Source organism: Felis catus, chromosome A3 (genome assembly GCF_018350175.1).
Source record: "Felis catus isolate Fca126 chromosome A3, F.catus_Fca126_mat1.0, whole genome shotgun sequence".
Taxonomy (NCBI): domain Eukaryota; kingdom Metazoa; phylum Chordata; class Mammalia; order Carnivora; family Felidae; genus Felis; species Felis catus.
In genome coordinates, this window is record NC_058370.1 from 74938762 (window position 1) to 74951226 (window position 12465).

At 39.4% G+C, this 12465-nt stretch overlaps 1 protein-coding gene across 7 annotated transcripts in view; it reads left to right on the top strand.

Annotated features, from left to right (window-relative positions):
• CCDC85A (coiled-coil domain containing 85A) overlaps positions 1 to 12465 on the top strand; it is a 202282-nt gene that overhangs the window by 177405 nt on the left and 12412 nt on the right. For 2 of the 7 annotated variants that reach the window (XM_019827240.3, XM_003984016.5), the window contains exon 4: positions 12066 to 12200. The exons of the other annotated variants lie outside the window; for them this stretch is intronic. In XM_019827240.3, coding sequence (XP_019682799.1) covers positions 12066 to 12200 — 135 coding nt within the window. The remainder of the gene's footprint in view (positions 1 to 12065; positions 12201 to 12465) is intronic. 7 annotated transcript variants of the gene reach the window in all.

Below are 12465 nucleotides of genomic sequence, written 5' to 3' on the forward strand. Positions count from 1 at the left end.
TCAAAGGAGGTCAGAAACCAATTAATCTCCCTTTTTCTTTAAGTGAGGACATTGCATAATAGAATGAGAAATTGGGAGATTGCTAGTCAGAATAAAGTGAATTCTGTATTTTTCTGTATTTTAATATTTTCTTCTTCCATGATCTTTGTCAAATACTTGGTTTTTAATGATGGTCTGTGTTATGCTTGAAAAGGACAAACAGGAAGGGCCTTCAACTGGCCATTCATGCAGTCTCTCTTCATGGGGATCTGCAAGGTTCTTTGGAAGGAACAAAGGAGTGCAAAGGCGAGTTTGCATCTCCATCATGTCTCCTGTGGATCAGGAGGAGACCTACAGGAAGGTGAGAAGAATCCTCGTTGATCCTTTTGTCTTTATCACTAGGATTCGTTGACATCAGAAGAGCCAAGGGGTGGAAAGCAGCTTAAAAAAAGCCGGATGCATTCTCATTGCTTTCATGGTAACTGATGGCAATCTGGCAATTATGAAGCTTCTCTATAGCACTTAATGTTTTCCAAGTGCCTTGCAATCAAGTTTATTAGTCACCCTTCACTGCCACCACATGAAGCTAATTGATAGGACTCTCCACTGAGGACAAGTGACTTGCTGAGGGTCAGGCAGTGGGTAGCTTATGGAGCTTATTAGTCTCTGGGTCATTTCTTGAGCTAGCAGAAGACTTTTGACTTTTTTTTTTTTTTTAAGACTGCTCTGGGTAGCTTAGTAAAACTTATTATTGGTTAACCTGATTGTTTTCCAGGATGATACTCTGGTAAAAATTCTAACTTTTAAAAATTTGCCTTTTCTAAAGCTTCATGAGGTCACTTTTCACAACTTTCCCCGAAATTTTAGCTATGCATTTTAAGGTTCAGCCAGGTCCTTTACTTGGGTGATGCTGTCAGAATTTTGGGACTAGAGACTTCAGGAAAAATAAAAATTTTTAACCAGGTAGACTTGGTTTGTGGCATTAGCTGTGGTCAGAGTTTGTATGCATGGATGAGGGGAAACCATTTTCAATATCAGCTATTTATGCTAGCTTGTATCCTCAGGATCTCATAGAGGTTAGACAAAAGCAGTGACCTTGCTGTTTGGAATGAGAAACGTTGACAGTTATTGTCAGATTAATGCAAGGTTATTCATTCAATGATAGGTGATTAGTGGCCTTCCCCTGCTTTTCTCAGTATAACCAAAACGACCCCCAACAAATATGGAATGGGATTTCTGTAGGCCATGAAAGGCCGGTTGCTCATATTGGCCATTCTTTCAATAGTTACCCCTCAGATATTTTTTGAGCACCTCTTGTATACAGATACTGTTTTAGGCAATGGGGATACAGCCCTGAATAAGAAATTCATGCAGCTTACATTTTAGTGGGATATTATTTAAAAATGATAAATATGTAATATGTAGAAGTAATCACTGTGAAGGAAACAAAAGCAGGGCACAGCATTGGTGAGAAACTGGAGTGAAAGAAGGTATTTTACATGGAGTTAGAAGAAGACTCTTTGAGTACATAACATCTGGAGGGACCAATAGGAGTATGGGAGAGCATCGCAGGAAGTAAGAACAGCAAGGGCCTGCGGTGGGAGTGAGCTAGGCATGCATGAGGAAACAGGAGCAAGAAAGCTAGTGTGGTTAGAACAGAACGAGACTGAGAATAACAGGAGGTGAGGTCAGAGACAGGCATGTAACAGATGCTGTGGGCTTTGTTGACCAAAGTCAAGTGTTTGGGTTTGGGTCTGAGTTCACAGAGAGCCATTGGAGGAATAGAGCAAGGGTGTGATATATCTAGTTACATTATCAGAAGGTCACTGTGAATATTGGGTAAAGACCAGACTGAAGAAGGTAGAGGCAGGGGAAGAGGACATAGGGATACTCATTAGTGAGCTAGGTTGGTAGTGTAAGAGGCTAGTGGCAGCTTGAACTAAGTGGTAGGGTGGAGATGGTGAGGCAGCGTTGCATTGACAGAATATTTTGAGGTGGAGTTGAGAGTGCTTGACGATAGGTTGGATCTGGAACATAAGAGAAAGAGGCTGCATATGGCTTCATAGTTTGGACCCTGAGAACCCCAGGAGGAAGTGTTTACACAGGCCGTACAGTGACTGGCAGCCTAGTGGTAGTACAGGGTGGGAGCCCCATGAAGAATTAAGAATGACTCCTTGGATTTTGATCTAAGTGACTGTATGATCGGTGGTGGTGTTCATGGAGGTGCAGAAGACTGGGGGAACAGGTTCTGTGTTGGACAGGTTACATTTGAGATGGACATCCATGAGGGGGTGTCACCTGCAGAGTTAGATGTATACATCTGAAAGTCAGGGGAGAGGTCAGGGCTGGAGATACAAATTTTTAAGAATATGTGGTTAGGGGACTGAATTAGAACTTCCTGTTGAATAAGTGCTGAGAAAAAAGAGGTTTGTGGGCTGTGCCCTGGGACACTCTGAAGTTTAAAGATAGGGAAGGAGAGAGTACAATGCAGACTGGAAGGAGAGGCTCATTCAACTGTTTTTAATCTCCCAGAATTACAGATGATTTGTGAACCGACTTGTGTACTAATTCTGCAAAGTTGTTTTATACTTGAACTCTATGATGGTTGGTTCCTCAACCTACCTTTTGGAATATTATCTACTTAAATGAGCATTTATAATTCGAATCCAAAACTCTTGGTTTTCACCATAAATTATCTGTTATGAGGTAGGGCACAGATGAATCTAATTTTTAAGTCCCCCTTTATCTTTCTTCCTAGTAAGCACTGTGTCTGAAAAAGGGCTCATGCTTTCTAGAAGCTTCCTTTTGTGCTCTGATGGTGTTCTCTCTAATGGGAGATTTCACTGCTCCCTGCTAGAGATTTTATTACCACTACGTAGGCAGAGGCTACACTGCCTGTATTCATTGTGGCCAGTCTTGTTTTTGTAAGACTTGAAGCATGAAATCATTGTGAATACTCCACAAGAGAGCCTCCAACAAATGGCATGCGCAGAACCACAGGCCAACAGGCAGCCTCACTTATTGTAGTATTAATATGGATTCGAGAGAGGTAGCTGCCCTTGGAGGAAGCTGACTCTGCCTCTCCGTCCTCCTCTCTCTCATCTTGACTTTCCCACTTTGTGTGTGAGCTTTGCGTACTGGAAGACTCCTTGAAGAAAAAGATCCTTCCTTTTGCCAAAGGCAGGGCAACAAGCATCACCCCACAGAGTAATATTTCTTAGTCAACTCAACAAGAATTTATCTTAAATAGATAGTTGTTTAGTCCCTGGGGCCCTAGCTCTGCTCATGTCTTTACTGGGCTCTGAGGGGGTAGTGCTGAGGTATTTAATGCAATCATTAATTGGCTCTGCTCTGCAAGCCAAATGCAGTGTCAAGTAGCATTCCTTTTTAGCCTCTGCGTATATCCTGGCAATTCAGCTCCGTGCCCTCTCAGTCCCACTCGGGCCTCCTCGACCCCCATTCTTACATGCCTGGAAGTATTCAGATATGTTTTTCTCAACAGACATACCGCCAATTTTCACTGTTTAATTAACATCAACCTGATTGAAAAGCCATTTAAATGTATCATTCTTATTTTTCCTGGAAATTTCCGTGTTTCTCACTGGGGATTGTATGGTTAACAAAAAGAGAAAAATTAAGCGCATAAGCTCATTACTTAGAAACCGAATGTACGTAAATATAATTGTTCACATTTCCTACCTATTGTTAAACAGCTAATTTTTTTTTTAAACCAGGCCTTCGTTGTTATTCTTTGCCATCATTCTGGCTACAGAGTACAGAGACACAGGGTGTTTGCTGTCTTAGCCCTTTCAAGATCCCTTTTTTCTGGGGTTTGCCCTCTCTGATTCTTGTAAAAAAGTATCCTGTTAACTTCTGTAATTACTTTCATTCACTTATTTGGGGGGGGAGGGACTATATTTATATATCCGCAACTTTCACCTGGAGTCACAGGTATTTAAAAATTACTTTGTTATTCTCCCAAGAACATGATATCACTTGATGGGATATTCTCATCCTGACATGAAGTTAAAATCCTTTACAATTTAAATATTTTACAAACCCTCACGTGTCAGAAGAAAAACATTGTGGGAGTATCTGTGAGAAAGATGTTTTTGGGCTTTACATTGTTAATTACCTCTTTGATCTTGATTTTCAAATCTGATGGAGTTAGATCCATTACTTCTGCAGGCATTTTCTAGCCTGGTTAACGGCATGACCATTTAGCTGGTGCCCAGCCAGAAAGCTGGGAGCCATCCCTGATTCCTCTTTCAGTCTTACTGCATACATTCAAATCAACACTAAGGCTCCTAGGGTCCTGCCCTTTAGTCTGTCAATATTATCCTTTTCATTCCTTCTGCCATTGGCTAATGAGCAATGAGTAGTCATTGCTCAGTTTTCACTTGAACTTCTCTTTCAATGTCCTAATTGGACTTCATCCCAGCTAGTCTTGTCCCATCCAGATCATTCTCCACGTCATTACTAGAGAGATCTATAAAACACAAATCAGGTCTTGTCACAGCTCATGCCTCTGTGTGGAATAAACTGTAAATCTTTCCTATGGTATAAAAGGTTCTCCATGAACCTCCTGCCTTTCATGTCAGCCTCAGTTCTTGCCACTCTGTCCCTCACATCCTTCTGAACCACTTCTGTTTCCCTGAACATGGTGGTGTCTAAAATTTCAGATTCTTTGCCTTAAAGTTCTTTGTCACATCTTCTGTGACTCCACAGACCTCAATCTTAGCCATTATTTGGCATAGAAATGAAGAATGAGTGAATACATATTACCTTCTGGGTTTCCCTAGCTGGGAACACTTGGATACTTACAGATTGGCCTACACTTAATGAAGTTAAGGGTAGCATCTCTTTTGATGATATTTTGTTTTCACCACTTGACGTTTCTCATTACGTAATCATTTTGGTGAGAATCAGCATATACTTTGGATGCCCTGGTAATAAAGTCTTTTTCTACTTTTGGTCTACTGAGTGTCTCTAGTGATCTGTCCAGTTACTGTTTTAACATATGTGAGCTTTACTGTGGCTTTAGAAATAGAAGTAATTTAATACTTTCAGGATAGATTTATTTTGCTCACACATGAGTAACTGGGCAATGAGGGGAAGAAAATAATGGGAATTTAGGTGGAGTTTAACTTGTGCTGACTTGCCAAAATACGGACCATCACAAAAATGGCCTTTCACTTTTTTCAGGCACTCTACAAGTGTGCTTTAGTTACTTGACAAGTAGTTGAGTATCTTCTGATTACCAAGTGTATGGACACACAAGTAAAGCATTTATACGCTTATTTTTGTAATGACAAAGGAAAAGCCACACAGTCTCACACATAGATTTTGACCATCCTATAACACAAAGTTTATTGAGCAACTACTGTGTGCAGATTGGGTGCTAATCATCATGATTACAAAGTACAGTGACCTCAAGGAGCTCCAAGATATATGAAATAGTACTGTAAAATGTGATAGGGCTTAACATTGAGCTATGAACAAGAGTCTTGTCAGCTCATCTGAAGGGGAGTGGTCAGAGTAACACTTATACTCATCTGTTAAACAGTGAAAGTAAAGTTCACATGGTCATTACTTGTTCATTAGTGGAGCCAAGAATTAAGCAACTTTTCAAGATACCTATTCCAGTATTAGAGATGGAGAGAGGATATGAATATGAATGAATATGAACCAGAATGAAGGGAGTGACATCCTGGATCACACTGGGATAGGACAAGAAAGACAGATCCAGAAAAGTATTACAGAAACCCAAACTCAAGAAAGTTAGAAGAGGAAATAAACTATTCTCTTAATAACTGTGTTTATCTGGAGCCCTACTGTGTTTCATTTATAGCATGACTCCTATAGTATTCCAAAGTGAATTGTCAGTAATTCTCAACAAATTCTCTAGGAGACTTTGATAAAATCCCAAGTTTCAAAATCCTTGGGTATTATTCTAGATGCAGATTTTATGTAACTGTTGTGGCCACAGTTACGTACCTTGAATGGAGAAAGTCAAATGAACACGGAGCTGATGTTCAGCTGGCAAACACCAGTTCATCTGTATCAGTTATTTATATTCACAGCTCCCGCCAAGACCATGGGCCATTCCAGACAACCTGATCCTCACCAGAGAATCTCCTTGCAGCCCAGGAGCTAATCAGTGGGTACACAGAACAGAAGGAGATCTCCAGGATCCCAATCAAACAAATAAACAACAACAATAACAACAAAATTATGGAACATAAATTATTGAGAATAGCACCAGGCCAACAGTTAGTGTCTTGATAGGTATTAACATGTAGTAGGAGCTCATCTTAGCTAGTCTTAATAATCTTGTAAATTACAGCATTTAGGAAAGTCCTAGCAGGTAGTAGGTAGTAGGAGCTTAGTAACCAAGTACTGTTAGGACTCAGACACACCCTCAAGGAGTCTTCTACCTACTGAGGAGACAAACATGTAAACAGAGTACAACCCTTAGCCATGTGTGAAGGAAAAAATGGTCGCCGTTCATGTCTGGATTTCTGATTTCCCTCTGCACGTCACAAAATGCTTTCTTTCTGCACTGGGATGCTTCACGTGTGAGGGCTTTCATTTCTATTTTCTGGCAATTGTATTCTTTCCTGGTGTGACTGCTTAAAATTGATTGCAGAATCTTTACCTGTTGTATTGCTAAGGAAGCTTTATCTTCTTTCATAATTTCCACAAAGCACCTTCTGCCAATTTTACTCTCTGTGGGATTGGTGTCTTGATTTTTAAGGTGCTTGCAGCATGCTCTCCTCTCCACTCAGGGAGCTCTTTGTTCTTTGGACCACTGCCCTGTGCTACCCATTTGTATTTTGTTTCTGCTAGTGTTGTTAACAGTAGGATGTTTGGGGTATTTTTAATTCTTATCCTTTTGTTAAAAAGAGTAATTTCCTACTTGGGGTGGAGATATGGATGTCTTTATACTTAGACCACTTGAGGGGTGAAGCTTAGTGAATTTCCTTTAAAATCATCACAAGCTCCATCCAGATCACATGGGCGACTTGTCCTCATATGCAAAGTCTGCTATGGAGCTGTCACCAGAAATTTTGCTTTATAGTTTTCCAACACAGTTCTTCTCTAAATCAGTCTCTCAGTTTCAGCACTATTGACATTTGGGGCTGGATAATTCTTTGTTGTGGGGAGGATCTTGTGCATCATCAGGCGTTCAGCAGCATCCTTGGCCTCTACCCATAAATACCCATAGAAATCACCCAGTTTTGGGAACCTGGGTGGCTTAGTCGGTTAAGCGGCCAACTTGCACTCAGGTTTTGATCTGGTGGTTCATGAATTTGAGCCCCACATCAGGCTCTGTGCTGACAGCTCAGAGCCTGGAGCCTGCTTCTGCTTCTGTCTTGTGTCTCCATCTCTCTCTGCCCTTCTGCTCACACACTCTCTCTCCCTCTCTGTCTCTCTCTCTCTCTCTCAAAAATAAATAAACATTAAAAAAGAAATCACTCAGTTTAAACAACTAAAAATGTCTGCATTTTTGCCAAATGTCTCCGCTGGAAGGCCAACTTGCCCCAGGTTGAGAATTACTGCTGTCAATAATAAATATGTGAAAGTCGATTGACAAATAAGTTATAAAATGTGTTGATTAGCAAACACATTCATGATAATGACAGCAAATACTTGCAGAACATTTAATGTGGGCCAGATGCTGTTTTAAGAGCTCTTTTCATATAAGTAGCCTCATAGAGGGAGGGACCATTGTACCATTATTACCCACACTTTACAGATGAGGAAACTGAGGCTCAGAGAGGTCATGCAACTGCCAAGTGTCCAATCAAGACTCTGAACCCAGGCAGTGTGACCCTAGAGTCAATTATTTGAATTTACTGTGCAACTCTTTAAACAAAAAGTTACTGGATTAGATACCTACGTGGCATAGCATGGGCTATTACCTTTGGTAGGTGCTTAGTAAATTAGTTAAGTGAATAAATGAATATCTAAAAAGCCAGGCAATTATATAACATTTTAAATCAGTATTGAATAGATCCCTTATTTAGTTAATTTAAAATTTAAAAACATGTTTTTCTTTGAATACAGTCAACTGAATATCATGTATTAGAGCAAAGCTGAGGGTCTCTTAATATTTTGAAACTGATTCACAGGAATGTTTTAGAAAAAGTTTGTCAGGGTTACCTCTACAGTTTCTCGTAAGCTTCTGTTTGTGTGCTAGTAAAATGTTGTAGTATTTCAGAATAAAGACTGGTCAAACTGAACAAATTATTTTCCTGATGAGATTAGCAAAGCAGCCGCCCTTGCCTCATAATAAGGAGAGAAAATCCATCCTTCCTCCCAAACTAGGTATGCATTCTGATGAGGCATGATGCACTATGTGATAGTTTGACCTAGCTTCAGAACTTATTAAAAATTGAACATCTTTAACTAACAGGAAACCATTTTAGCCGATCAATGTTTAGCTTTCCATAGTTGGCTTCCTATAATAGATAGGAGGGTTGGGCTCCAAAGTTTGTTACAAATGCATTGCATCTGATTTATATCTAAGTGGCAAGCCTGCATTTTGTGTGATAAAATATAAAAATATTACGTTTTGTGTGTTAGAGACTTTAATATGTTCTTTTGTAAAGCAAAAGAATAGAAACTTCCAGAGTGTTAATTAAAATAACAATGTATAAAATATAACCATAAAATAGCAAGAAGACCACTTAATCACAATTGCTTCATCTTGCTGGTTCTCTTAAAATTCATATTATTAATTATAATAATTTTACTCAGCAAAGCCCTAAGTAATACATTTTCTTATTGTTTAGATGATCTTTTAAAAAATTTGAGTGGCTTTTTTCCCCTTAATTCTGAAGAAGTCTGTTATTATAAGGACAATACTAGAAAATATCCCAAATCTCAATTTTCTTGGAAAAATGTCTTCCATATCATGTGATAAAAGGCATAACAGTACCAATACATTTTATCTTCTTCAGTGATAGTGAGGGATATTTTTGTTTCTTGATCTAGGAGTTTGCTTACAGCATTAGAATTCATGATTTCTATAATGAGTACTTACCACATAGTAAGTGATCTGTAATCTACCTCCCACACAGTCTTGATGCAGAGCATTACTTTGCCATAGCATTTAGAGTGGTCCATCATGATACCTAAATTAATTTATGGGTTACCCCACGTACCTGTATATAAAGTGGCTGCTGAGTACACAGACTTCTACTGAAATAGTAAGGTCATTCAAGCATCGTTTATGAATTTGGAATTTTGGGAAACCACAGCAAACAAAATTAAGCAAAAGCAAACTTGTCAGAAAATAGAAAGTGACTTTTTTAAGGTTTGGAATTGTCCTGGTTGATAGCCAGATCTGGGTTCCCCGACTTGAATCTCTGAAGTTGCCAGAAACAACTCTGTCTACGGAGGTACTGAAGGCTTACTTACTATGTTTTATGAAGCAGTCTTCAGAAAATAGCACGGCTGACAATTGTAGAGCTAGCAAAGAGCCAAGCCTTCATTAGTACATAAATACCATTCAGTTTATTTGAAGGCTAGCATGATGGCCAGTCCAGAACACATTTTTCCATGACCTGGAAATTTTTTTAAAAAGCTCCCAACAGGAGTAGAAAGTCAATAATCCTGATTCTAAGAGTATCTTTCCCTTAAAAATGGTTATACCATCAACTAGGTTATACTTCCACAAAAATTTGGTCCATGTATATTGCTCCCTCCTATGAGATTTAATAATACTATGCAGTCTATATTTAATTTGTTTTAAGGGAACCCTTTGCAAAATGCTAAAAGGCACAGCTGTTATTTCATGTTGTATCTACTTTCCAAAAGTAGGGAAATATTATAGTGAAACGGCTACTCTTTCCAGCATGCTTCTACATGGTTAGAGATTGTTACCTTAGATTTCATGGTTATGATAACAAGCTTAGTACAATGGAGAGGCATAGAGGTTCGATCTCACTACACATTAAGGAAGAATGAAAGTGGGACTCTGGCTATGTCTTACTCAGTCATTGAATTTGAAAACATAAGATCTGAGAGATGCATAAGTCATGAAGGGAACCAATGGAGATAGGGCTTGTTAGTAAAAAATCTATGGTACTTTTTAGGGGGGCCTGGGTGGCTTAGTCGGTTGAGCTTCCGACTTCAGCTCAGGTCATGATCTCACAGTCCGTGAGTTTGAGCCCCACGTTGGGCTCTTTGCTGACTGCTCGGAGCCTGGAGCCTGCTTCGGATTCTGTGTCTCCCTCTCTCTCTGACCCTCCCCTGTTCATGCTCTGTCTCTCTCTCTGTGTCTCAAAAATAAATAAACATTAAAAAAAATCTATGGTACTTTTTGATGACCATCTCAGAATTAGAACTCTACACATTGGGGTGAGAGGTGGATTTTAAGCCATAAACCATATTATAAATAATTGGATAGAATTCTTTTGGTGTTGGAAAGACATTAGACACTGATACATGAAATGATTACTGAAAGAGCCACTTTCAAATCTGTGTTGCTGCAATGAAGTGATTGTCACAGTCCAAATGTATAATTTTCTCTGTTATGTATGAGGAATATGTGTAGCTGACTTGTTTAACAGGTAACTGGTACTGATTCCATAGATTCAGAAGAGAGATTTGTGAGTACCACTCCTCTTTTTCACTTTACTTAAGACCATGGCACATTTTCTTTATTGCTCAGCTCCCAAATGTTAAAGAAGAGTGACAGACCAGTGCTGTTCACAACACAGTACACACTTGGAGGAGAAGAGATCAGTGAGAACTGAAAAATTATGACTGAAAAACATTCTTAAGCCTCCTAAATTTAAACATTCAGACACTAGAATTTTGGGATTATTGTGAATTTTCTATATTTTATTTTACATTTTAAGTTTATTATTTATTTTAGAGAGAGAGAGAGAGCAAGCGAGCAGGGGAGAGGCAGAGAGAGAGGGAGAGAGAGTCCCAAGCGGGTTTCACACTGTCAATGAAGAGCCCATTGCGGGGCTCAAACTCATGAACTGCAAGATCATGACCTGAGCCGAAATCAAGAGTCAAACGCTTAACCGACAGAGACACCCAGGCACCCCTGAATTTTATATATCTTAAATTTTTTATTTTATTTATTTTGAGAGAGACAGAGACAGTGTGAGTGGGGGAGGGACAGAGAGAGAGGGAGAGGGAGAGAATCCCATGTGGGCTTCATGCTGCCAGCACAGAGCCCAAAGCAGGGTTTGAACCCATGAAATTGTGAGATCATGACCTGAGCTGAAACCAAGAGTTGGTCACTCAACTAATAGTCACCTAGGTGCCTCTCTATAGTTAAAAAAAAATGTCTTATTCCTTAGGACATGACACACTTAGATAAAGGTCTTAGTGAAAGTTGTTAGGGAGAGGACATTATGTTCAAGTAAGTTCATTTTGCTTCTGATGATTTGAGTAGAATTATGCTGTTTAGTCACAGAAAAAAACTGAAATTAGGGGAAAGATTTATTTATCTGCTATCTCTAGTTCTAACCAGTGTAGAAATTTGGAGATTAACTGTTTAATAGAAATTTTGATAATGATGTATATGTCCCTTGTAAAACAGTTATTTTAATGCAATGATGACCTCTTAATTCATTACATACTCTTCAATGTGCAGAAATTTTGCTGAGAATTTGACACGCTGTCAGTTTTTCTAAGTATTATCGAATATATCGACCTACCTTGTATGTCTTAACAAAAGAGCATAGTGCTCCCAATTACGTTTCAAATAATTTCTGTTAAGTTCTGAGGTTACACAATTTAAAATACATGGAAGCCTTACAGTTAATTCTGTATTTCTCACAAGTAAAACCAATAAACAAAGTTGTCTAAATCACTTAGGTTTTTTTTTCTTATAATTTTGGCAATATCATCTACTTCTTTTTGATAGCTTAAGAATTAGTTCTAACAGACAATTTATTTTTATTTTCGTTTTTTTTCCCTAGTTTGAGGTGCATGTTACAGCTTGCCATTGTGGTCATTGTGGTTCATTTCATTAAGCTTCTTGTTCTATCTGCTTTCTTGAGACCTGGGAAACAGTATTTTTCTGAGTGATTGTACTATATTGTTCCAAATATAAGGCCACCCAGAATAGAAGGCAACCTCCAACTAGAAACAGCTCAAATATGGAGAAAGGCTGGGGGCCCAGAGCCCGGCGGGTCTTGCAGTGGTGGCAAGGGTGCCGAGGAATAGGACGATGCCTGCCCACTCTCCCGGTGAGTGAAGACGAGCCAGCTGCGGCATTTGCTTGTGCATACAGATGGCTTCTGTTGCTAGAGACAAAGTTACACTGGGGGGAGAGAACAAGTCTGTACACACAAAAGAAAGTTGTTGTGTGTGTCTGAGTCTGGGAAGGGAAGCTGGGAATAGAGCCTTTCATTTCCTAAATGGTTACTGTCAGTGTCCGTCCCTCCCCCGCCCACCCCCACCGAACATGGTTGGGGTTGAAAGTTGAGTAACCCCAAGCATTGGAGAAGATCA